Source organism: Malurus melanocephalus, unplaced genomic scaffold, assembly GCF_030028575.1.
Source record: "Malurus melanocephalus ecotype Western Australia unplaced genomic scaffold, MMel_1.1 scaffold_6, whole genome shotgun sequence".
NCBI lineage: Eukaryota > Metazoa > Chordata > Aves > Passeriformes > Maluridae > Malurus > Malurus melanocephalus.
In genome coordinates this window covers 343,520-369,769 of record NW_026623238.1, presented here as the reverse complement: position 1 = coordinate 369,769, position 26,250 = coordinate 343,520, and the positions used below count along the sequence as shown (strand labels likewise).

At 44.4% G+C, this 26,250-nt stretch overlaps 1 protein-coding gene across 2 annotated transcripts in view; it reads left to right on the top strand.

Moving 5' to 3' along the window:
- Nucleotides 1–129: 129 nt before the first annotated feature.
- The window catches only part of GRHL1 (grainyhead like transcription factor 1), a 39,891-nt gene continuing 13,770 nt past the window's right edge, over nucleotides 130–26,250 (top strand). For both annotated transcript variants that reach the window (XM_057371445.1, XM_057371437.1), the window contains exons 1-9: nucleotides 130–267; nucleotides 3,294–3,480; nucleotides 6,462–6,532; nucleotides 8,032–8,416; nucleotides 9,184–9,260; nucleotides 10,076–10,232; nucleotides 10,694–10,805; nucleotides 11,752–11,846; nucleotides 24,231–24,389. In XM_057371445.1, the coding sequence (XP_057227428.1) occupies nucleotides 221–267; nucleotides 3,294–3,480; nucleotides 6,462–6,532; nucleotides 8,032–8,416; nucleotides 9,184–9,260; nucleotides 10,076–10,232; nucleotides 10,694–10,805; nucleotides 11,752–11,846; nucleotides 24,231–24,389 (1,290 nt within the window). In that variant the 5' untranslated portion in view covers nucleotides 130–220. The remainder of the gene's footprint in view (nucleotides 268–3,293; nucleotides 3,481–6,461; nucleotides 6,533–8,031; nucleotides 8,417–9,183; nucleotides 9,261–10,075; nucleotides 10,233–10,693; nucleotides 10,806–11,751; nucleotides 11,847–24,230; nucleotides 24,390–26,250) is intronic.

The following is a 26,250-nucleotide window of genomic DNA, read 5'->3' as shown; positions in this document are numbered from 1 at the left end:
GGGGCGACCCCGGCAGCCACCCCGCCCCGCGGGGCGAGCGCTGGGGCCGGGCCGGCTTTGAAACCCGACACTCTGAGCGAGGCGTGGGGCCGCCCCCCGCCCCGCGGGGCCGCGCCTTAAATGCGGGCGGCGGCGGCGGCGGCCGCGCCGTCGGGAGGAGGTGCCGGGCCGAGGGAGCCGGCTGAGCCCCCTCGCCGCTGCCCGGCGGCCGCACGGCCCCATGGACTTCTACGAGGCGCATCCCTCCGGCAAGGTGGATTTCGGCAGGTAAGGGCGGCTCCCGGCGAGCTCGGCTGCGGCCACCCCGGAGTAGCCGAAACTGGGTGCTGAAAGAGTTAAACAGAGCTCGAGGTGTGTGTGTTCGGTAACTTCGTGGTGTTGAATACAAGACGTCGCCTTCAAGCGGATCCCAGGCTGTGTTTAAGGACGCTGGTCTGTTCCTGCACTTGTCACCGTGTCCGTCTGCTGACAGTGGCCATGGACACTTAAATGCCAGAAAATAGGGGAGCTCGGAAGTGATTTGATTTCAAGAACCAATTATAAAATTTCTATACTTTCAATGATCCGTGACTCAAATGCATTCATTTCCTAGGGAATGCGTAGGATTTTAAATCCGACTTTTTGTTTCAATATGCTACTTTCTAGGAAGAGAATTCCAGTGCAGCAGCTCACTAACTCATGCCTGTGATTAGGGTTTTTCATAGATGTGTTTATTTCCAGTGACTCTCGGTAGACGAGGCCATAACAATATGGGTACATGCACTTTGCTTTTCTGGCACACAGAAGCCAGTGACCGAAATCCTCTGTGCTGCCTCAGCATTAGAGGTGTGCTCCGYGCAGGAGCTGGCACGGCACGACTGGGCAGCTCTGAACGTCACCAGGTAAATTGCRGGGTGAGGGACAGGACGGCTGGTCCTGGATCAGTGGAGTAAGTAGGAATAGTTTCTGTGGTCTGAACACAGAACATTACAGGCTGGGTAATCCTGCCAGGCAGAGAGAGACTCTGCCTTTTGTAGTATTCCTCTGCTTTCACTGTGGTCACATAGAAAGTAAAACTGTGCAGTAATTAGAACAGCTGTAGGAAACTTAYTTTCCTCCTCTCCTGGATATCTGCTGCTCTGTAAGCAGATCAGCATGCAAGTTATCTTCTAAAACTTAAGAAAAAACACGTGTGCCTTCTCTTACTAATATGTTCTCATTTTCCTGAAAGAAGATGTGGCTCTAAACGATTGAGTTCTTGTCAAACTTTACACTTTTCTTGATAATTCTGCAGATAACTTTTTCTATGCTGTTTTAGGTGGGCAGGTTACCTGTCRGGCAATGTGCATTGTATTAGGGTGTTTCAATGACAAAGAAATCACACAAAAATATTAGGTTTTGTATTTGCTAGGCTTCTGGATAGTTGCTTTTTTTTTGTTCTCAATATTTCTGATTCTCTGTTGATTTTTCTCTTCCCGTCTGAGTATTGTGTTGCTGGAGGGAATCAGCTTAGTGGTCTTGTGAGTTCCAGCAGGGCTGACTTAGCCCGTCAGCTTGGCAGGGGTGGATCAAGTGAGTGCACCCAGGTTATTTCAGTTGCCTTTTTTTCTACGAGTGAGGATTTTCCCATTTACCATGGATATTTGAGGTTTCTTTTATCGCATTTTTAAGAACAGGAGCTTGTACCGTGTACCTAAAGAAAATTCTGCTTTGTCTTCCGAGAGTCACATTTGCTTTGATAGAAAGTAGCTGTTGTTAATGCCAGAGGTATCTGCGTTTGCGTGTCTGTGTCAGTGTGTACCCAATATTCACATGAAGACCTAAAGAAAGGGATTGGTACAAGAACTTGTCTCTTTTGTCATTGTTATTTGCTTTAGTTCCAACTACATAATACTGATTTATAGCTACGAAGTGCTCTTACAAGTCCTGGAAACTCCCACTTGCTTTCAGTGCCCTCAGCACAGCCAAGCTGTCCGATGGCAGCTCAGCGGGGTGCCTTGTGTAACTGATAAAGCAGCGAACGCCTAATTTGCCTTGCAATCTTTTTGGTAGAAGGTGGTGATAAATGTAGGATACTGCTAAGCTGATTATAGTGATTAGAGTATTTCACAACTTTCTATTTCACAACTTTTTGTATTTGTAGTATATTTCAGTCTCTGAATGTATCTGGGTAAATAGATGAAAAGAATGATTCTCTACTAGGAAAAGGGTGTGAAGGTGGTGGAGAACTGCTTTTTGTGGGGTTAGTTGTTTTTAAATAATTACTTTTTTATTTTAAACAATTGTCAGTTCACTAAAAATATCAACTTCGGGATTATTTAAGAAAATAAAAAAGCCTCCTCTTCTCCCCCAACCACTCTGCAGTAAACTAATGTTACACTTGCACCGCAAAGAAAACTGAACTGGTTTAAAAGTCAGATTTAAACAACATTAACTTGAGCTGCCTTAAAAGATGAAGCATGTATTTTACCAGTAGAGCCAAAAAAATATTAAGTTGTCTATGTTAGCAGGATAACATTTTCTACATGTCTTGTTTTTGCCTGTGGACAGAATGTCCAAGGCCTTTTTAGGAGTCAATTTGTTCCCAGCAATTTCAAAATGTTCAGAGTTAATATAATTTTTTAATATRTATTCTATAATGCAAAGGGAATAATTCAGATTTTTCCTTTTTCTTCACTCATCTGAGTGTGTTTCAAACTAGTATGGTARATGATTTCAACAGTAACCAGGCAGTAAGCTTTTTTGTTTCCCTTGTCAAAAAAAAACCCACTACCAAATTGATTTTAACTCCCCTTTACAAATTTCCCTATGCCATCTGTAACTATTTGGTACCATCTAGGTGGTGTTTTTAGATATATTCTGACARKGAAGAYRCTTGAAAGTGCTGGAGAAAAGAGAWGTTTTGTTAATTSACATTTTCTAGTWCCACATGGGAACTGGATCAGGTTTTAGCTTGGCAGTATTGCATAGGATGTGCTGGAGGCCTTGTAGGTGGTTGGCYAGTAAGTGTGTAACTCTTTCTGGGTTGGATTCAGAGTATGAGCAGGTCAGTTGTACTCTTACACGGGCTTTGCATTTTTATATAGGCTGGTGTAATCCATCTGAGTCTGGTCAAATTAATCCTGATYTACACTGAGCATGAGTGAGATCAGAATTAAGTTTCTGGGCTTTTTGTGTTGACTAATCCTTGCAGTACACTGAATCAGAATAKGAACCCCATGAAACTGGACCAGCTAATTTTGAAGGACTTTAGGAATGTTTCTCATGTGTTCTAACAGGTGGCTTTTTTATTTCTTCTTCTTTTATGATTCAAGTAAAAGACCTGTGCTGGTTCTTCAGAATGACTCTCTCTACTCTCAGAGACGTCCTTACACCAATGAAGATGAGGCCTGGAAAACTTTTCTTGAAAATCCCCTCACAGCAGCTACCAAAGCTATGATGAGCATCAATGGGGATGAAGACAGTGCAGCTGCCCTCGGACTGCTCTATGATTACTACAAGGTAGATTGGCGTGGGTTCGCTCTGGCAGCCAGCAGAGCTCGTGGTTCCACCTGTGGAAAAGATGTCATTTGCCATAGGATTGTACAGTAGCTGTGAACAGATCACAAGGACTTTAAATGATGTGGGTTTTAAGTGGAAAAAAGCCCTACATCTCTCTTTCTGAAAATTTATTTTTAGCTCAGTAAAGTAAGAGTCTCTAAATCTTGATGTAAAAGTTAAGTAGAACTTTGCTACTTTTCAACTTGGGTAACACTTTTTCTTTTAACCCCAGGTTCTGCAAGAGGCAATATGTTATAGAAATAGTCATAAGAATGGCACTTCAGGACCATATTATTGTGTGAATATAAATAACGTGGATTTGCTCCCATGATCCCTATTCTGGTGGACTGTTGGTTTTGGCTGGGGCTTTGTTACGTTACCTTAGTCTCAGCTGACACTAAGATTTGCTGGTATGTGGGGCAGAAGTGTCCATCTGAAGGAATTTCTCTCTACATCCCTCTAACCCTCAGTGAGCTTCAGTTGCTGTAATCTGTTAATCCTTTGACAGCTGTGGTTGTCTTCTCCAATGTTCATGGTCTTCTGGGAGACATATGYCTTCCTAGACTCTCACAGGTCAGCTGAGCAGTCAAACAGTGAACTTTCTGGTCTGCATGGGGTATTTGCTGAGCTTTGTTTCTGAATATCAAAAGTATAAGGCAGGGTAGTTACTCCAGCCAGGTCAGTGGAGACCAGCAGGCATTTCCAGCCTGGGAGGGGTTCTGCTTGTGTTATGATGCCTGCGTTATGGTGGCCTGGCTCACCGGGTGGAGACGCTTGTTTTTGCTTTGCTGAGCATGCAGGAAGGCCAGGAGGCTGACTTGGCTCTCCTGCTTGGCACTTTGGCTTGTCTTTTAACAGTAGTGAGTACAGTTGCTAGCCTCAGTTATATTCTTCAAGCAGAAGGAGAGATTACCTGGTGCTGACAAAATCCTTGCCTGCCCTTTTAAGAGTTGAACATGTCTTACATATCAAAATATTCTTGTAATGCTTAATATGGAGATTAACACTCCACACACACACGACAAAATGCCACAGACTCACTGATGTGGATGTTATTCAGCTAATTTTGTGAGAAAACTGGCTTTGTGCTTGTGCTTGCTATGCTTTTGGGAAAAAAAAAATACCCCAACAACAATATCTTTCACCAGAACAATTTTAATCCACAAAATCAATTTTGATTTCTAAACCTGTAGGTTAAAAAAAGAACATTGATGTTGATCCTTCATGCTTGGCAAAGCAAAAGGGATTTGCTGTACATTAATGCCTAAATCAGGGTTTCCTCTCTTGTTTGGGTACCAGTGGGTGTACAGAAAAGACTGGTGGAAGAACAGGTGTTCTTGGGTACAGAACTTGGGTAAAACAAAATGGCTACAGGTTGAAAGATTTATTGAGGGCTGTTATGGAGTAATGTTATGKAGGGATGACATCGAAGCATTTCTAATACACCCCCTCTGCATATTAAAGGCAGCCGATGAGGTCACCTTCTTATAAAAAAACCAAAACAATAAAACCAAACAACTTTTGTTTCCTTCCATTTGACTACTGGGCTTGCTCAACTGTGGTTAATAAGGCCTTGCAGGAAACAAAGTTTGGATAAAAATTTGTTTGGGAGTGTTGGCCAAATGCAGCTTGGAAGACCCTTGCTTTTCAGTGACTGGTTATTGTTGGCCTCCCAGTAGTCTCTAGCTAGAGGTTCTTCAAATTTTGCTGGTTACTGTGAGAAATCCAACTGTTCTGGTGTTTCTGGGGATTCCAGGTTATGTGTAAGATCGAGGACATAGTTTTCAGTCGGGGCTGTGTAGAGAGGCACACTGTGCAGATGTGCCCTCAGTCTTTGAGTTCGCACCAAAGTGTCAATGCCCCACCTTGGACCCAGGCTGGCAAATGGAGGCAAGATGTGAACAGGCTTCAGTGAAGGAAAGTGGTGGGAGTTCACTCCTCCGTACATACATCAGAAGGTGTTTGCTTTGTGCATTCAGGAGGCGTGATGAGGGTGACAGAAGTCCTGGGCCCTATGTGTGGGTTGGCAGAGGAGCTTGTGTGGACTTGCTGCATGGCTGAGGGGACCTGAGCACTGTGGGCTTGTGCCAGTGGCTGTGAGAGCTGTTTGGGTTGCAGGGGTGCTAACTCTGCACTCCATCCCAGGAACTGAGCTACCACAGCTCCAAGAGTTYACCTTCTGCTGTGTGCCTTGGCCTTGCAGTGCAGCCAGGAAAATGGCATKTGTGTGGGCAAGGTGACTTGTTTGGTCGATGTTGTGTTTTCAGGGCAAATCCTGTCGGTGGCATAAAAGGAGCAATACTGACCTGTCTTAATTACAGAGTGCTGGTTACATTTTGTTTATAAAAAATTTAATACAGTATGGGCCCGAGTGTTTTGTGTGGCCATGCACAAATGAGCTGTAGTATTTTAACATGCTTGTTGGACCTGGTGCTCCCCAAATCCCCTGAGGAGAAAGGAGAGCCATAAGTGGTCTTAGAGGGAATGGCCTAGAGAGCACATGTCCATGGAGAAATGGCTGTGGAGCAGCATCCTTTCACAGGCTTTGAGCTCATCCAGCAAGCTGAACTCTGCCAGCCTAGAGAGGAGAGAACCTACACTGCCAACAAACCTTGGGAAACCACCTGTTGGTCTTGCTTACACCAGTGCTGGTTCTCCAGCTGTGGATGGATGTTTTTTTGCACTGGTTTTCTCACCACCTGGTGCTGGCAGGAGCCCAGGGCTGACACGGGTGGCTGAGTTGGCTCCATGGGGATCTATGGGGCATCTCCTGGGGTGAGCCTGGCATCCCAAGGCTGTGTGAACATGGGTTAAGCTGTAATGCAAATAATGACTGGAATCAGAAAGGAATGCTCCCTTAATTTAACCAAAATGTAAGGAGCTTTTTTTTTTTTTTTGTATGTGAGGAAGAACTGAATTATAGTATGTCTTAAATTTGCCAGGTTCCAAGGGAGAGGAGATCTTCAACAGCTAAACCGGAAGTAGAACATCCTGAACAAGACCATAGCAAAAGGTAATGGTTTTYATTATTGCTTCTCTGTTTCCTCCCTTCCTTCCTAGACCACCAAGGCTGCTGAAAGAAAGTAACTTGCTGCTCTATGGTGGTGTGCTGGAAGAGAGAAACTGTTAGCTTTTRCTCTGTGCCTCAGATTCCTGGACTGCCCTGGGAACAGGATGGGGATTGGACCATTGTGTGGAGAGTCAAGGCTCAAGCTGCTGCTCGTCACYATCCATCTGCCTTTAGTGTACTAATGTCATACAATCAGCCTAGCAAAAGCTCTTCTCTAACATTARGCACAGCCTGGTAACGCAGGCACCTCTTCCCCAGGCTGTGGAGGTCACTGATAACCCTTTTTATTTTTCATGCAATTGCTTCAGTTGCTCTCTGCTGGTTTTTGTTCTGCTGTTTCTGCTGTTGCTGTTTCATGCATGGTCCAGTTGAGAAGGGTTTCGAAGTGTTTGTGACTTGGTTTTGTATTCTTTGGGGACTTCCTTTGTATCCTCTGGATATTCTATCTTTCTTCCACTTTCTGCCTTCCCTCTCCTGTGCCTCTCAAGCAGATGATAGTAATTAAGTGAATATTACAAATGTGAGGTTCACTCAACCCACACTTCCACTCCTGCCATCCTCTTCCTTTGGCCAGACTAGAATGCTTTAAGGACTTGAGGTGAGGTTTCGTGGTCTGGCTGAGCTGACTGRATGACTTGTTTTTGAGAAGAGCAGGCTGGTTCCCAGCCATGTGCTCCCACTGCTCCTCTTGAACCAGATTGGGGCTCACACTGACCYGTCACCAAACAGGGAAGGAAAAGGTGGCTAGTTTTCTGCCAGTCTAGCAAGCTGAACTGGTTCACCAAGGAGGCAGGGGAATGTCAGAATCAGTGCAAAGGAGAGGGCAGGACCACTTTGTGGGGAGGGAGAAAGGGAGGGCAGACTGACTTAGTGGCTACTAGCTGTGAGGTCACCTCAGCCACAGATCTCAGTGTTGTCCAGGCAGAAATGAGTGTGGTGGGGTGGAGAGCAGCAACTTATGTAAACCACTCCCAGGAGCCTTGGTGTGGATTGTCTTGGGGGATTRTGCATAGGTGTAATTTCTCTGTTAGTGCTTCCCGGGTGGTGTGCAATCCTGGGGCAGAGGAGCAGCAGCCTTGCTGCCAATCCTTCTCCCTCTGCCAAAGAGCAGCTTCATGGAGTCTATATGTGCCAATGGATGGTGTGAAGTGCTTCATTTTGGACTGCTGTTTTCTAAGCAGTGATGRTCTGGGCTGCAAACCCTCGCCCTTTGCTCCAGGGTAATTCATCTCCAAGGTGGGATGGTTAGCAGTGGGTGAGGTGTTTTGGGGTTTTTTTTCAATGAGTTTCTCAGCTGTTCAGATTAGGATTAAGCTGTTCTGCAGAAGCAGAAGAGCTGGTGTCAGCTATCTTGTCCAAAAGGCTGAAAAGTTTTTCTACCTCTTGTTTAATGAGAAAATAAGCTGTATAATTTATGCATTGTTTCTTTTTGCCCTTTTAAGGAACAGCATCCCAAATGTGACTGAACAGTCTCTCATTTCTGCTGGAGAAAACAGAGTCCAGGTTCTGAAAAATGTGCCWTTCAATATTGTCCTTCCACACACGCCCCAGATGGGCATGGACAAGCGAGGCCACCTCACAACCCCTGACACAACGGTCACCGTTTCTATTGCCACAATGCCCACCCATTCCATCAAAACGGAGACACAGCCCCATGGCTTTGCCATCCCACCGAGCGTGTACCACCCTGAGCCCCCYGAGAGGGTGGTGGTCTTCGACAGGAACCTCAATCCTGACCAGTTCAGTTCCAACACCCAGCCTCAAAACTCCCAGAGGCGGACACCAGACTCCACCTTCTCGGAGACTTTCAAGGAGGGTGTGCAAGAGGTACCAAGAGAGGCAGTTACTCTGCTTTTTGTGTGTGTGTGTGTATTGAWCTGGTTAGAGAGATCCAATTCCATCTTTAACTGTTCTTGTTACATGAGCCAGCAATCTGTCCAGTGGCTTAGAAGTAGAAGACTTTCTCAGAAAGGTGCATAATTAAAACTTAGTAAATAAAACCTTCACAACATGTAATCATTATCAAAAGCAAATGACTAATCTTACTAGTGACAGAGGCTTTGGCTTGCAGAGTGTGGAAATAGTTATCTCAATCCACAGAGCCAGGTTTTGCAAGAGTTCAGCACTCTGTAGTGCCTTTGCAGGTACCAAAGTGAAGTGACTATCTGTAAGCTTCCTTACTGCCAGTTTCTAGGTGTGGTGTGTGTCAGTGGAAAACAGTTGGATTATGTAGGGCCCTTGAGTGAGAAAATCTGTGGGTTTTGTTTTATGATGCCAGCTGAAAATAGCAGCGTAACCATGTTTTGAATTTGTAGGCCAGACCTCAAAGATCTGTGTAGCTATGCCCATTGAGATTTGGGAAAGTGTTAAAATTTTGCCTTAAGCTGACTCGGGAGGTTTACGAGATGTTGTGCTTAGTTGACACCCAAAAGTTTTGGATTAAAACACTCTTCAAGTCTCCTGTTTGTTCAAACCAAAAATCATTTGTTATCTGGTGAGCAATTTGCCTGACAAAAGTTCCGTGGTAAGGAGTATCTGTTTAATCTTGACTTTTCTTGTTGCTGCATTGTTAATTATTGTTTTGTCTACCCCAGGTTTTCTTTCCTACTGAACTGAATCTCCGAATGGCCAACATGAATTCAGAAGATTATGTTTTTGACAGCATTTCTGGGTAATGCTTTAAGGCCTCCATTTGCCCTTATCTTCCTATTCTCTRAAAGTTGTCCATGAGCAAGCAGTATGACCCATGACATTTTGCACCAAGTCACAGTGGGATTTGAAGGGGCGGGGGGGGGCGGCCGTGGGTCTCTCAACCACAATTATGTCTGCTCATTTGAATTTCACAGTTGAAACTTGTATCTTTAAAGATACRGTTACATCTTTAAAGAAAACAAATACTTGAAGGAAAACTAGCTGCAGGGTTGGAAATACCATCCAGTTTCAGTTATTGTCCTTGCATCAGTTCCCTGTCCATGGGAAGGTGCAGTGCTGTCTGCCAGTGGTCTGGGAGTTTGCTTCCACCTGTACCCCYTCCTTGGTCTGCTTGTCTCAATCAGCTGGAAATCTACAGCAGAAATAAGAGAAATGAAACTCATCTCAACTCCAGAGGAGGGGAGTTGTTTGATAGTTGCAGTTGACCAAGAGAGCCATGGCCAATGAGTAGCTTATTAGCTTGTGAGATTAATTAAATTGCTTATAGATACTTTTCTGTTCTGCGAGAGCAACTCGCTGCTCTCAGCCTGAATAGGGACCTTCCGGTCTTGCCTGCTGATGTGTCCTAGGATTTAGCTTGCCAAGAACTTCTCTGAAATTCATTCATGAAGGAAATGGTTGAAAAAGGGGCTCATCCTGTTTTCCAACTTCCTTGCCTGTTGATGGCTTAATGAGTCAACTAAAGACTTTGGAATTTCTCCAAATTAAATGTGGAACRTTTAATCAGCTTTCCAGGAAAATGCCTTAGCAATCACTACCCTCTTCACTCTGTAGGAATAACTTTGAATACACTCTGGAAGCCTCCAAGTCCCTCCGACAGAAGCCTGGRGACAGCACAATGACTTACCTGAATAAAGGTCAATTTTACCCAATCACACTGAAAGAAGTCAGCAGCAGTGAAGGAATTCATCACCCCATCAGTAAAGTCCGAGTAAGTGGCAGCTTTTGTGGTTTCTTGGGAAGGAGGGTGTAACCTCAAACTCTCCCAAAGTGCAGTAATCTAGACCAGAGCATCAGCACAAAGGCCAGCTTACCCGCGCTCTTACGTCAGTGTTCGTTCCTTTGCTGTCCACCTACTTCCAGACCAACCCATCCTGCCTCAGACTGTTAAGAAGTGGTGTCAGCACTTGTGTRAAGGTGATGCAACACCTGGAATGAGATCCTTGAATTCTAGTTAGGAGAGCAGTTCTGCTCATCTCTGTTTATGACCCAGAAAGTGCTGTTGTCTGCCTTCCTGTTTGGCAACGGTGTGCCAGATTTACCATGGTGCCTCAAGTGGAAAGCCTGAAGCTCCAAAACAAATATACTCTCTGGCCTTTTCTCTTTCAGGGTTTTTGATTTTTTTATGGTTTTGATTTTATTTTTTTTTAATCTTTCCCTCTCTCCTTTCAGAGTGTCATTATGGTTGTGTTTGCTGAAGACAAAACAAGGGAGGATCAGCTCAGGCACTGGAAATACTGGCACTCAAGACAGCACACAGCCAAACAAAGATGCATTGACATAGGTAAGGAACACTCTTATTGTCAAACTTCAGACCTAATTCCTTGGCAAGGTTTGGTTTTCTGCTAAAGCTTTGTTATTTTAAGGAACTTCTGGATCATCCTCTGCTTTCTGTAGATAATAATAGCTTTATTTCTTTTGAAAGCCCATAGAGTTTGTGATAGCTTGGAGCTAATGCTGTAGTTTTTAGGACTCCTTAAAGAGCTGTTTTTTTAGAGGATTTTGATTGGTGGGCTCTAGRGTTTTGTATTGGGAGATCCAACAGCCCCCTCCAAACAAGTTTTTGGGATATCCTGGTGCTTGTAGCTAAATCACAGCTTGCAGTCTCAGTGGCCGTCCTAAATATTGTGTTTATTCCAAGGACAAGATTCTCATAGAAATACCTCAAGAGTAATGATTCTCCTTCCCACAGCTTTGCTCACAACTGGTCTTTGGTACATGTAAAAAAAGAAAACACTGCAAATTTCCACTTGCCTCCAGACAAGGCTGGGGTTGGCTGGGTTCCAGCCTTCTCTGGCTGAAGGCTGKGTTGTACTCCTCGTCCCTTCCTTCTGTGAATCAAAGCAGGGATTAATCACTTGGCACTTAAAGCAGACGCTCATGCAAATCTTTGTTTGTTGTTGAAGGGGTTTTATTGAGAGCTTATGTCTTTGCCATACAGGGTAGAGTTTCCTGCACATAGTACAGAACACCTGATATTTGGGATGTTGGGAGTTTCTAGTTTAGAATTTTTGCAAGTTCCTATTTTCCTCCTTCCTCCTGTTTTTTGAGGGCTTTTTTCTRTGTGAGAACCATTTCCAGCCTTTTTAATGATCCATTCCTAAGTACATTTCAGCYTTTTTTGCCCCCAAGGGGCTGCTGAAAGAGTTACAGTTTCTGGCTCRTCACATTATTAAGGACTCAGGTGATCTCTCCTCTTCCTCTCCCTCATGAATCCTTCTTTCTAACAGCTGACTACAAGGAGAGCTTCAACACCATCAGTAACATTGAGGAGATTGCATACAACGCCATATCCTTCACCTGGGACATCAACGAGGAAGCGAAGGTATGTGACCACGATTATATTTCCTGTCCTTTTAGCAGATTCAGGGGCTGGGGGAAGGGAAGGGTGTGTGGCCTACCTGGTGATTAGCATGTAACAAGTTTGTTTACGCTCTTACATTAGGCAAAACCTTCTGGCTGTTTCTTAAGAGGGTTTGCATGTGCAACTGGGAGAGCTTTGCAACTGCTTTAGGGTTCTTGGCAGAAGTGCCTGCCTGAGAGACAAGTACTGACAGAAGGAAGCACTGAGTGCTTCCCCAGCAGATGAAGAGGTGCAGGAGGTGTGATGGAGCGTAGCTGGGCTTGGCACGGAGCGCAGCCTCCTGGAGGATCCCTGCAGGGATGTGGGGCAGCTGCTCAGGGAGCTCARGCTCTAGCAATGGGCTTGCCTTCCACTGAAGAGGGAGCAGCTCCTGCCTCTGAGCTCCCAAAGCACGTCTTGCTTAAACCACAGATCCCAACACCCACTGACCTATTTCAAACCAGAGCAGCCTCCTGGTGAACTCTGGTTTGATCTTTCCTCAGAACTGTGTGTGCTTTGGCAGGTGTGTAAGTACAGGCCGCTTTCCTAGCTAGCAGCTAACTGCAGCTGTTTGAGCCACTCCAGCTCAAAAGGCTTGTACATCTTCTAGGTTCAAGGAAAGCAGGTCAGAGTGTGGAGCCAACTCAGTTGTAAGGGCTTTTCTCACTGGTTTGTTGCTTGAATCAAAGTGAAGGAGTTTTCTATGGAGAGTTTTATTATTGCCTACGTTTTCTTTAAAAATTGGGAATAGCTTACTTCTGGTTTTGGAGACTGGCTGTTCCCTTGCTAAGTACTAGTAACTGGTACCAGCAAGCAGTACCAGGAGTCACAGCATCATGGGGGAAAGTACTGATGGCTGCAGAGCACCATGTCTAGGGAGAGCCTGGCTTGGCAGGGACGTGGGAACTCTGAGCAAAGAACACAGGTCCTTCTCTGGAGCTGTGTGTGCCACTGCTCTGCAGGAGGAGTCAAGGGCTGGTGTCACTGCACAGAGTTTGCTGTYACCACAAACTGTGCTCTGTCCTGCACAAGGGCTGTGGAGAAAATGTTTTTCTGGAAAATGCTGCTGGGTCTGGGTTTTACCTCTGTGGGAGAAGTTTGGGATGCTTGGCAGAGAGCAGTGAGGAGCTATGTGTGTGTTGCTAGTGAAAGCGCTGCTTTGCAGCGTGTGGGACATTATTTTTGAGGCTGGTGTTGGGTGCCAGGATTCCCTTTTCACCATGTTTGGCTTCAGTGAGGTTGAGAGGCCTGGCAGGGAGGGTCAGCTGCTGGAGGATGCTAAAAGGCTGACAGGATTTCTAACACATGAAGCACTTCACTATGAGAACAAACAGATGATGCTTCAGAAGAGCTGTCAAAAGGAGTCACTAAGTATTATCCTGCTGCCATAGCCAGTCAGATGTTTAACAAACCCAGGAAGTTGGTGTCCATGAGGTATGCAAAGGCTTAGGATTTGCACACAAGGGTGGATCATGCGGACAGAACAACCCAAGTCCTCAAGGRGCTGGAAGCACTTTCTGCAGCTGCCTCTCTGCTGGCTGAGCCACTCTGCAGCAGTAGGGGTGGGCCACTAACCCAGGAGCTGGATTCACAGTTGGTGCTGAAAACTTTGTGGCTGCCCCAAGAAAAGCCATTCCTTCCTCCCAAGTGGCTATTGCCTCRTTACAGACCCGTGAAAGAGTAGTTTCAGTCTGTAGTAAAATTGCCAATAGCATCTTGAAAGGATCTAAGGACCCTCATGGTGATATTTCATCTCAGGGCTGAACTTCATGGGATGAAGTGGTGTGGGGAGAGGTGAGATAGACTGGTTTTGTAGCTACAGAGGCAAATTTGCTTCCAGATTAACAATCTTAATGTGTGAGATCCATATACTGTGAGTCCTGATTTGTATGAGCTTTTAGAGGGGACTGTTGATACCAAATGTGCAAGCCTTGACTCTTGGGATCAGAATCATATTAAGATAAAAATAYTCTTGACTTCAGTATTTAAAGAATTGTCACTTTTAGCAAGTGTTCTGTGTGTTTAAGTGTCTGTTTAACTTCATTTTTTCCCTGAGTGAATGTGTTTTGTCAATGACTGAATTTCTCACCAGWAGAGTTGCAGTTCTTTCTCAACTTCTGTGATCTTATCAGGAGATGTCTGAGCCAATTTCAACAATTTTTATTGCATGGTTCATTTACCTTGTATGCTCTTGCTCTCCCTTTTCTTTTCCCTCCCTGCCCCCCAACCCAGCAGTCTTAAAGTATACGAAGAGAGCAGGGAATAGATAGAGCTGAGTTTCTGATGTTGCAGAAATTCCTTCACAGTAATAAATACAGTGTTTTGCAATTCATAGCAGAAGTGCTGCATAGACAGTATGTTTAGCCAGCCAGCAAGCTTTGATTATTAGAAATTTACTTCCTRAGCCCTGCAGTTACCTGGACCAGAGCCAGGTGATTCTTTTGGGCTTGCAGCTTCTCCCATTTCCCTCTTGCTTTTGCTTCCAGTTTGCTGTGCAGCCRCGTCAAATGGAGTTGATGAGCTTCTGTGTCTGGGATTTCTGATGTGGTTGCTCATCTGGACACACAGGGTRTGTGTCAGATTTAAGGCAGAATTAGCATTTTATCACAAGCAGGTGYCCCTAGCAGCTCTGGGAGCAGTTACTTGCCTTCTTGTGGTGTTGTACATGAATACTGCAGCTCTGCCACTGTCTGTTCAGGAGGATGTCACCTGCCTGAGAGTGCTTTACCGGGCCCTTTGGGGCATTAAGGGGGTTTAGTAAACTGAACCTTTCTGGTGAAGAAATGTTCTTTTCATAAAAGTCATGTGCTCCCTCTGTAGCAAGGAAAATTGTGTGGATTTTRCAGCTGTGCATTTGTAGGATGGGAAAAGGATGTTTGACATGCTCTCAGTAACAAGTATTTCTCATTTCCATATTGCATTGTGCTGGGACAGGCAAGAGCGAGGCCGGGGCTCTGGCCACTGGACACATCAGACCAGCCTGGCTCTGCACGGCTGCAATTGTCCCATAGCTGGCTGCGTTGGTGTGCTCTTCGTGARCCCTTGGGTGTAGAAACCAGGAATATTTCACGCATGACAGACACTTCCCACTCAGGCACCAGACCGTGTCCATGGATTTTAGAGCAAATGTGCTTCTCTCTGGCAGCTCCCCTCTGCCCTCTTCTGTTGTTTTGGGACATCACAGGAGCTGCTGGAAGCAGCCACTTCATAGCAGAGGCTGGTTTAAGTATTCTGACCTTTGCAAGAGTGTGTTCAAGCTGGAAAAGGGCCAGGATCCAAAGCCTCCTTGCTCTGAGATGGTGAAGGGAGCTGAGGGTGGAGAGAAAGGCCAGGCTTTGAAAAAGGGAAACTTCCCTGAAGTGGTGTTGTTGAGATTTGAAGGAGAATGAGGTCAGGGTTAGAAGGATTGTCAGGAGACATTGCAGAGTTGGGAGGTGCTGATTCAGGTGGGTTTCAGGTGTCTGTATTGGAAGTGTGGTCTGATCCCATTACCTAACAGAGATGGGGAGGGGAATAACTGAATGAAGAGACAATCATGCTTTGTGAGAAGAAAAGGGATGAAGGTGAACTGGAAAATTAGTTGATGAACTGGTGAGTTGTTGAATGGGATATTTAAGAAAGCCGGTGTAGCTACTCAATGAGGAGCCATCCTGCTTGAGTGGAAGCATTATCCAATGAGTCTGACGAGATGTGTAGTTGATACTCACTTGCATGCAACAGGTAATGCTGGAGTTACCCTGAGGCTTTTGGAGACTTCAAACAGTTTCCCACCCCATGCTGGATGTCTGCCGTGTTGGGCAGACAGGCAAGGTGGGGTTCTCCTCCAAAGAAGCTTTTAGATGTCTGAACAGAAGCTCGTCATCTTTCGCGTCTATGACTTCATTAGGGACAGAGTGTCTAGAGCTGGAATGCAGCATTCTCTGGAGGTGTCTGGCCCTTCTTGTTGACTGAGCAGACTTGGCTGTCTTTGAAATGTGGGGATGTTAGAAGTAGGGAATTGGAATCCTTGCAGCCCTTTTTGTATCTTTGTCATCCATATATCAGTCAGGAAAAGTGTTTGTAGGTTCAGGTCATGAGTTTTTGAGGCTGGGAGCCATTTCTTCCCCCTCAAACYCTTGTACAGCATGCCAGGTTCTCCTTTTCTTGGATGGTGCCCATTAAAGATCTTTTAATGAAAATTGCAACTATGTGTGTGGTTAAATACACATTTCATATTGCTCTTCATAATGTTGGCTGTTGTCCTGTTATCTCTGCTGTGTTACCCGTTAGGTTGTAAAGCAAATTCTCTGTCCCTTAACTCTGACCTGAGGACATGGCCTGCTCTCAGGTCAGTGGCAGTTGAACAATCTGGACAGATTGGTTTCCCCTGGGTTAACTGGCTTTGCTGGATCCTGCTTTGCTCAAATCCTGTCTGAGCTCCAGCCCTGTGGAGCAGGAGSGTTGGGGCCTCTTGTCTGAACAGGGTGAGTTGCTGTCTGCGCAGTGACTTCAAGAGCCTTSCTGCCCATTTCTGTAGCTCTAACAGTGCTGGGCGCCCCTTCTGAAAAGCAGCATTGCTTCCAGCAGCTCCCAGAGAAGGGCCCCCGTGGAGGTCTCTGGTCTGGCTTGCTTTAGGCTGGGTAATGGGACTGTAGCCAAAAATGATGTCACTGCACATTAAGGGTTCTATTGTCCTCCTACTCGTTCCCTCAAAAAAAAAAAAAATAGGCGTTGTAAGCCAGATGCTCTGTGTGAAAAGACCCTTTCTACTAAAAAGACACTGTGAGAGTGGTGAGAGTCTAACAGGCATTTTGAGCCCAAGAATATCATGACAGCTTTTTGCTGTCTTTTCACCAAAGAGAAGGTCCTGTGATATCTCTTAAGGGATGYCCTGAATGACAGAGCAATTAAACAGTGCTTTTTTTCTTTTTCTTTCTTTTTTTTGTTCAAGAAGAGTGGATTGGTTCTATATTATGGTAATTTGTGTCTAATTTGGGATAGCCTTTCGAAATAGAAAATTAGGCAATGAGGGTGGTCTTCTTGGCAGATCCTCCCATTTGTTGGCAGGATTATTTTGTTTAGAGGAGTTCAGTATTTGGAGAGGGTGGATCTTTTGCCACAACTTGAAGTGAGGCTGGGCTRTACGCTACTGATTTATTTTAAGAGTTTATTCTAGTATAATCCTCCTTTGGTGTTCACTATAGGAGGAATTTCAACTTTTTTGATTGATGAATATTGCATACATTTATATGGATGCCATTGTARTGAAGCAGCAGTCATATGCCTCATTAAAGAAGGTGTTGCCACCTTCAGCAGCATTGAGTAGGTACAGGTTTGGCTAGTTGGAAATGAAACCATGAAATGTGATGAGTCAAACATACTTAAAGGAAAGAGATTGGTGTGAAGCCAAGGCTGCAGACCACAAATACTTTGAGGCACAAGTACATGCAGCCTTTGGAGAGTGACATAAGAAAATCATAGCAAGTATTGCTTACCTGCCTCTTAGCACTGACCTGTCCCTACTCTGTCCTGAGTTTTCTGATAAACAAGCGTGTGCTGCCCTGGATGTTAAGCATTGCCAACTATAAGCAAGTTTTCAACTCAGTATTTCATCTGAACTTGGTGTCCCAAGCCTCTGCCATTGTCTGGTCTTCCAAGTACAAGCTCACAGGATGTTTCCTAAAGCTGAAAAAAATCTCTTGCCATTAACTTTTCTATAGAGRAAACTAGGAGACGATTTTTTTTTCTTTTTCCTTTTCTCTATTCCTTTGATACCTCATGGCAACTCTTTCTTTACAGCCATTTTTGTGCTATTGTAGACTTAGTTCTGTTTTGTACTGTTTTGTCAGGTTTCATTTTTTATCATTGTTTTTGGAGACCTGAGTTGTTGTTGTTGATGGGGGGGGGATGCATTGGGGTTTTTTTGGTGGTTTTTTTTTTDTTTGTTTGGGGTTTTTTCAACATACTGCCACTGTTGTCGCCAAACTGCTGGTTTTACTTTCTTTCCAACCAACCTAACAAAACCTGGCCCAGCAGCTTTATCTTATCAAAGCGTGGGGTGGGAGGAAGCATCAGTRTGACTGGGAACCATTATCCCCAGGTTTCCCACGTGTTGAAAGCAGAGACATTCCTATATTTCCTTGCCTCAGAACAGTTTGGAATAACAATCAGCATTGCTCTTTGTGTGCAGGAATATGTATTTTCCTTTCATTACCATTCCTTTTTGTTTTTTTGATGGAGTAAACATGCTAGGAGGATGTTGTTTATCTAGAGATGGATYGTATTTCCCCTTTGTCATTCCTTGACATGGTGTGGGACCCATGATGGCTTTCATGTCAGTCACCCAGCTTGGGTTTGGTAGGTTTGAATGCAAACTAACTCCCCTGGGCTGTGAGCAGGATGGTGCTGGGTCTGCCTGAGCAGAGCTGGAGCGGATGCAGCCCTATCACCCATCTGCCAGACAAGCCTTTTTTGGAGCGTCCGATCCCAAAGGCAGGAGGCRGCTGAGGAGCCCACAGGTGCATGCATTGCTCAATTTTTTTATCTCTTTCCTGGCTCACCTCCTGCTGATGCAAAACCTGTGGTGCATGTGGGAGGTGAAGAAACGAATGTGAGAGCAGTAAGATTMGCCACCTCTCAGGTGATCTTACCAAAGTGTGGGTTTGGGTTTTTTTTTTTTTTCTTTTAAAGACAGAAGAGTCTTCCCATCGCTGCTTTCTTAGGACATGCCTTCATGGATGCGTGCAGACCGACCTGTGCTTGCCCTGCCTGCACTCCAAGCTGCCTGGCTCTCACCCAGAGCCAATCCTGGAAGCCATGTAGCTTACACTGGTACAAAATAGTGCCCAGGCTGACAGCTCTGCCTCTTGGAAGGGCTTGGAACTGTGCTGGTGTACTTCATAAGGCTTTTGGACTGGAGATGTTTTGCATCTACCCAGCTTGCAGCACAGATGAAACATATGGGCACAAATCTTTAGAAAAGACTCTTTATTTTTCTCTTCGATGTTTATATTTGTCCATGCCATATAATTTCAGMTATCAGCATTGAAATTACAAACTTCAAGCTTCTAGTTAATTTTTCTTTACCGGAGGGGGAGGCACTGCTTTTGTGTCAGGGAAATGGTCTCCAGACCATTGGAATCCCTTTGCCTACTATGTTTTGGGCATAACATTGAAATTATTTAGCCAAGGTCAAGAAAAGCAGTACCCAGCTGCATTCCCTGGAAAGAGGCTCATCGCAGTTTAACCTGTGTCTGGTTGTTGTGTGGTAGGCTCCAAACTCTGTATTCTGTACAAACACATTAGTCCAAAATCAAAAACATCCTGTCAATTTTAAGTTGAATATAGCATAGACTGAATATAACATAGCCTGGAACATGTYCTATGAAGACAGGCTGAAGAGTTGGGGTTGTACAGCCTGGAGAAGAGGTGGCTCTRGAGAGACCTTAAAATACCTTCCAGTACCKAAAGGARGCCTTAAAGAAAGCTGGAGAGGGAATTTTTACTAGGGGATATAGTGATATRGAACAAGGTGAATGGCTTCAAACTGACAGRTGTAGATTAGGTATTAGGAGGAARTTCTTCATTGTGAGGGTACTGAGGCACTGGGACAGGCTGCTYAGAGAAGCYGTGAATGCCTYATCCCTGGAAGTGTTTAAGGCCAGGTTGCATGGGATTTTGAGCCTTCTGGTCTGGTGGGATGTGTYCCCGCCCATAGCAGGGGGCTGGACTAGWTGRCCTTTAAGARCCCTTCCAACTCAAACCATTCTGYGGTTAAAATGAGAAGCTTTTGCCTACTAGTGTGAGAAAAGAGCTGAAGTTTTTATCTGAATTCTCAATAGAGAAAGAAATATCCAATGGACTTGGATTGTTGAGTAATGTCTTAATCCTTCGGGCACAGAAATATAAAGGAGCATAAATAGGAGAAAATAAATACCATTTACCTGCCTTCTCTTAARATGAAATAGATGTGGAGCAAGGTGATCAGCGTGGAAAAGTCCCAAGTCTGTCTGTGTAGGGCCTTATTCAGAAGGATGTGCAAGACTTTTCAGGATAGTGTTAGCCATGCCTTTGACTGGTCAGAGTTCATGGTGTGCTGACACCCAGGGAAGTTGCTCTCATTGCCTATRGCAGCTCCCGGTGCCATGGGTGAGTACCTACACTGCTCCTTTCCAACTGGGCTTTGCACTAGGGCAGAGGAGCCTGCACAAGGTGACATTTCTTCTAAAGCTGCTGCCTATGTAGCCTTTGGACTGATCAAAATTGCTAGTGCTTTTTGTGTGACAAAGGAGCATGGTGTCCAAGATAAACTGAGGAGAAGAGATCTGGGTATGCAAGCCTTCATTTAGAAAAGGCATCTTTCATCTCGCTGACAGAGAGTTCCTGCAGTGCTTTGATTGCCCTTTAATTATGTCTGTTTTTCCTGGTTTGTTTGAAAGGCAGATCTTGTTAGAAAAAGGTGCTGYGTGGAAGAACTTGGCTGTCTCTGCTGCCCTTCCTTGAGGGCACACAGCAGAGCTGTCGGATTAATTTTTTTTCTCCATTATTAAAATGGAAGATTGTTTCTCGTGGATTTGAATGTAGGCACGCTGTGTTCCTCCCAGCCTAGGTGAGGAGGGGCATGAGGGGTCGGATGGTTAAAGCAGACTGGGAAGTCATGAGGYCTGACTTCTTCCCACGCTAACTTCCATCAAGATCCCAGAGGAGGTGCTTTAATCCTTCTGCCTTCAGTCTTTTGTTGTGTGCAGCTGGGCTGCCCCAAAGGCTGTAGGAAACGCAGCATGGTGTCAGGGAAAGGAGGTTTTAGAGCATTGGAGTGAATGCCAGGTGTGGGGGGTTAGCAGTTCAGAGCAGCTCGCAGTTTTCATGCTGTTCAATTTTATCTGAGACACCACCATTGTRGAGCCATTTGTCTCAATGAGTATCTCAGCTTTTGTTAGCAAGAGTTAGAAAAAGCATGGAAAAAATCAACGGGAAAAAAGAGGGAAGATAAAGCCTGTCTTTGGTTGGAAGAAAAGCCTAGACAGATATATGATAGCCTAGATATATATGTAGTGAAATAGCCCAGATACATGTAGTCAAATAGAGACTAGGGGCTCGACTGCCAAGCAAGCAAAATTACTGAAGAACAGGTTTCTAATCCCTTTGGAAATGTCAGTTTTAAAGAAAATCTGCGCRACTTTTGAAGGCTTGACTCACATTTGTAAGTGCCCAGGCTTGACAGTGCTCTATTTTTAAGTGCTGTCTTTATGTTGAATCTTGGGAGGTGAGATGAACATGTTTTTTTTAAAAGTAACAACAAATCTTAATATAGCTGAGAATGCGGAACTGCCCTTAGAAAAATAGGTTGGACACATGAAAAGGAATCTTGCTCAGCAGGCTGAAGACGCAGAGCAACTTCTGCGGTTACGTTTTTCTTTCTTCTGGCAATTTTGGGGTGGGGATATAGCTGACGCAGTCACTTGGCCTTACCTTTCATTTCTAATGTAAGTCAAGTATTCCTGTACATAAAGAAGCTGGCTGAAACTCTTTTAGCCCAAACTGAAAAAGCTGTTTGCTAAAAAAATTTATGTTTTGTAAGACTTGAGGCAGCCTAAAGTTGCTCAAAAATAAGAGTTACAGGATGGGTAGATTCTCCTTTTGACCTGAAATGGTTTAGTACARACAGGAGAAGACAAGCTGGCTCTCTGTGGCTTCAGAGAAATGATTAGGTTTTAGCTGTCATCTCCTGCCTAGAGTCCTGAAGGTTTAAATTACATGAAAATGAAGTCAGCTGCTTAAAGCCAAAGCTAATCAAATGAGGAGACTCTAAAGTGGGAGGATAATCTTTGTCATCTGACAGGCAATCCTAAATTCCCATGGGATACCCATGCAGCTCTGCTGTGGTAASATGTATATGTCTCAGAGAGACCAACTCTTCTGCCTTCAGCCCTTCAGTGGGCTTTGTAAGGGTCTGGTAGGCCATAAAWACTGAAAACATAGACCTGAAGTCTGAGAAGTGACACCATGTGCTAGAGAACTGGGACTGATGCTGCACAYTGAGTCTTCTGGTGTCCAGTGGTGTTAAACTCATTTGAGGGATCTCACAAAAATTTTGAGGTGGTGGTGGGACCTGCTGACATGGCTGGGTGGGCATGTTTTTCTTAAAGAATGCAGTCACTTTTTCATACAGAAGTGAGTTGTGTGAATATTYAGTGAAGGTAAATTTAAAATTTAAATTTAAAATGTAAAAATATGCAAAYACCAGAGTTAAGGGTCTTTTAAAAAACAAAACCCCTGCTCAGGGAATGCAATTATTCAGGCTGTGCATACATCTGATTACCAAGCTCCCAAGMTGGTGAGAGCAGCTCTTCAAACTCCTTGAAGCTTTCCCCCGGGGTGTGCCAGTGCTGCAGGCAAAATGACCTTGTAAAGCCAAAAGTAGCAAAATGGAAAGTGGGGTAGATAAAAGCAGGTGAAGCCATCCTTTGGATTAATCTTGGAAAGACTATGAACAGCGTATTTTAAAATAATTCTCCTGTGATTTGAGATGTATTTAACRCTTTCACAAAAAGTTGCCTTGGAACAGCACAGGTTTGGGATTCTGGGATGCAGGCTGGAGGGTGAGCAGGAGTTGAGCACCAGCTCACCTTGCATTGTGTGTACATTCCTGGCTTGAGTCCCACAGAGGCAGCAGCACAGTCTGGGGGCTGGGGCTCTGCTGATGTGCCATGCTGGCCTGGGTTGGGTGGTGTTGCACACATTCCATGTCACTTGGCACAGCAGGACTCAGACTCTGGGATGGTGTGTGCACATGAGGGAATGGGGGGCTGTTGGTCAAGCTACTGCATTGATCTCTCGGGGCACAGGGGCTGCAGGAAGCTGTGTGTGAATCTCTCATATTCAGACAAGTTATTACAAGGCAAGTCCCTTGCCTGTACTATTCTTCCTCCCTCCTTCTTATTCTATTCTTCCCCCGCCTTCTTACACAGCTGTGTTATACATGGTGGGGAAATGGTTAGAAACTATCACCAGATCGGGGTTTTCCATTTCCCATCGTTGTTAAAACTGGTAAAGGATGCTGCAGAGCCTGTGCGAAGAGGACCTCGATAAGCAGCACTTGTCACACCTTGGCTTCGCTAAGCTTTCCCCTGTAAGCTTTCCCAAGAAAACACAATCTCCCTGTGAGAGCCTCTGCAGCTCCGGGAGGTGGCACCAGCTCACTGCCGAGAGTGGCGCTGGTGGAAGCGCCACAATAAGTGAGCAATCAGTCCTGGGGTGGTGCTCCTGGAAAATCTCTGGGAAGGTGCTTCTGGCTCCCAAGGCTTCGATTATTTTTTAAAGCAGTGAGTTCCCAGCCTTTATTCTTCAGGCAGAAAGGAGAGGAGCTGTTGAAMGTCTTGGTGGCTTGTAAATTCCTGGTAATTAATCCTTAACTGCTTTTGAGATGTGCCGGTAATGGACACTGTGTCTGTAGAAAAGCCTGGCACCCTGCAAGCCCATTATCTAGATACAAAGTACTCTGATTTATCTGTTCATTTCCACTTAAGGATATTTCTTCCTTCTGTGAAGTAGCAGTGCTKGTTCTTTGGTTGTTTGTGATTTGTGTTTTCGTGAAGGTTTTTCTTTGGTTTGCATTTTTTCACGCAGTTATGAAAAACAAAATTAGATATGTTTGAAAAATGCAATTATTTTTCCCTGTAATTAATTTTTATAAGAATAATGGAAATTTTTCCCTTACCCTTTCCATCTTAATGTTAATAGGTTACTGCAGATCTTACTAAGGAATATTCAAAGTAGTGTTCAAGTTAGCGTAAAGCCCAGAAACCTTCACTACAATAATGCTGGTATTTCTGTGTTTAAAGATTACATGTTGTCTAATATTTTTTAAAAGCTTTTAATAACCTTTAGAAAAAAACAACCAAAAAAACCTCAACCCAGTAGTTTCAAGCATAAGATGTGCTTATGTAAAACTCATGGAAAGATTTGTTTTAACTTGCCCAAAGTAACATGAATTTTTTGAAACATGGTTTTGTTCTTACCAAGATAATAATAAACACTGAGCAGTGAGGATTGAGTGTAGGAGCATTCCTTTTGCTAAAAGTTTGATGTTGACATTTGAGACTTTTTGGGTGGAAAGATGGGTGGAGTCTTCCTAAAGTTTGGAGGGTTTGTTCAAATCTATTTTGGACTAAGTGCCTTTGTCCCCTCTAATRGCTTATATAGAAGGTTAAGAATGTTGTATTGCTTCTTGGGGATTTTACCTGATGTCTCAGAAGAAAGAAGGTGCTGCTTTGTAGTGGCAAGCAACAGCACTTRGGTCTCCCTTAGCACTCCCTGAGTATCACTCAGTGGTCAGCCAGGACTCTGTGTGTCACTACTGACGGCTGCTTCTTTCCTCTTCTGCAGGTTTTTATTTCTGTGAACTGCCTCAGCACAGATTTTTCCTCTCAGAAGGGAGTTAAAGGCCTGCCCCTGAATCTTCAGATTGACACTTACAGCTACAATAACAGGAGTAACAAACCTGTCCACAGAGCCTACTGCCAAATYAAAGTCTTCTGCGACAAGGTAAGGTTGGGCCAATGTGCCAATGACCATTTGGGAAAGGCTATTACACAGCKYAGCAGYTTTTKTWKKTWTTTTTTTTTTCCTAATTGTGTCACTTGCTATTTTGGCTCACTGAAAAGTCCTGTCTGTGTTTAGCCTTTGCAAGGAAACAATTTCAACCCCTTCTATTTGGCTTTTACATGTTATGATGATTTCAAATACATTTGCTGCTCTCAAAATGCTGGAGTGCTAAGTGTTCCTGAGCATTGACTTTAGAGAAAGGTCATTCAGTGGCAGACWGACACTGGAAAGAGTCTTCAGTGGGAGAAATCATTGCCATTGACTGGAGCAAGTGGAGTCTTGTCTTTTTGTCCAAGCTCTGTTGTGTTGGTCCTTTAAAATTTCTTCATGTGTTCATATTACATTCGTTATAAAAAAAACCTGAACCAGTAATTGTGACCTTGTGAGCAAAAGATGTACCACTGTGAGATACAGCAGCAGAAAAAAGCCCATTTACAAGCTGGATGGGTGCTGTAATTGGACTGTTCTGCCTAACACATTTAGCACCCAGAATTAATGCCYTTCCCAAAGCCACTGTTCAACAGATGCTGGGAAAGAAAGAGCAGAAGCTGAGCTGAAAGCAGCTGTAAAAGTTTGATTGAGTTTGCAAAGAAAGGAAATTTCCCAATCTTCATAACCTGTTCATGCCTGAGCAGTGTTTTGAAGGTCCAGGGCAGCATTATGTGTAATGTTGTTATTTCCCGAGTGGCTGAGATTGTTCGAGGCTGTRATAAATGCTTCCTGGACTTCCCCAGTCCTTTTGATTGCTGTGAACCATGTTTACTTCCTATTTTGCTGATAAACTGCTTGATTTGGGCGTCTCAGTCTTTAAATCCAGACTCTGTCTTCACAGGGCAGACTCTTGCAGGTGATACCTCAAATGCCCCCCTGCACAGCTGCAGGGCTGAGGCAGCCCTGTCACTCCTCTCTCTAGTCCTGTGCTGGCTTTGCCCTGGTCACACACTTGGTTTTGCTTGGTGTTCCCCAGGACAYTGACACAAAGATTCATCTCATGCACCATTGTTCTGTGGTACCTCCCAATAACACATGGAGCCCTCTGCACTGTGCCCGTGCTGTAGCATCCCATTAACTCACCCTGCCACATCCCCTTTTCCATCTGTGGGCTTTTAAATAGGTCCCTCTGCTTTCCTGCACAGCTGGGAGAGCTGCCTGTACCTACTCCTGTTGTGATGCTTTCTGCAAAGAGTTTAGAGGGACTTAGCAAAAGCTTTCCAGAGCTATCTTAAAGACTTGCCAGTAAGCCTAAGAGGCTTGGGTCTCATGAGCATTCTTCAGGCCTTTGTTTTTATTTCTTTCTTGTGATTCAAGATGAGACTGAGGCGAGTCTGTCATGTAAAGTTTTTTCACCACAGTAATCTGGGAGTCTGGTGTGTTATCAACCTGTATTCTCTGCAATGCAGAGAGGATAGACTTGCTGCAGTGTAGGGGGGATCTTTTATTCCTCAGTTGTCCAGTCAATTGCTGATACAATGCTAAAATTACTGGTAGGCTTGTACCACTGCTAATAAGACAAATTGGTTAATAAAAAGGCAGATATGTAGTCAGCACTTAGACTCCAATGGCTTCCTTCAAACTATGGCAGAAATTTCAGCAAATCCAGTAATGAAGTAATGCCAGTGCATCTTCTATTTCCCTTTGGGATTTTGGCTTACTCTCCTGCTTTATTCCTCTAGATACTTTGCAAATTGTATCTGAATTAAAAGAGGAGGGAAGAAAGGAAGGAGAAATGTAAATTAAAATCAGAACARGAYAATAAAAAATAAAACTGAATGTTATGGGTAACATCCTGTTRCAGTCCTGA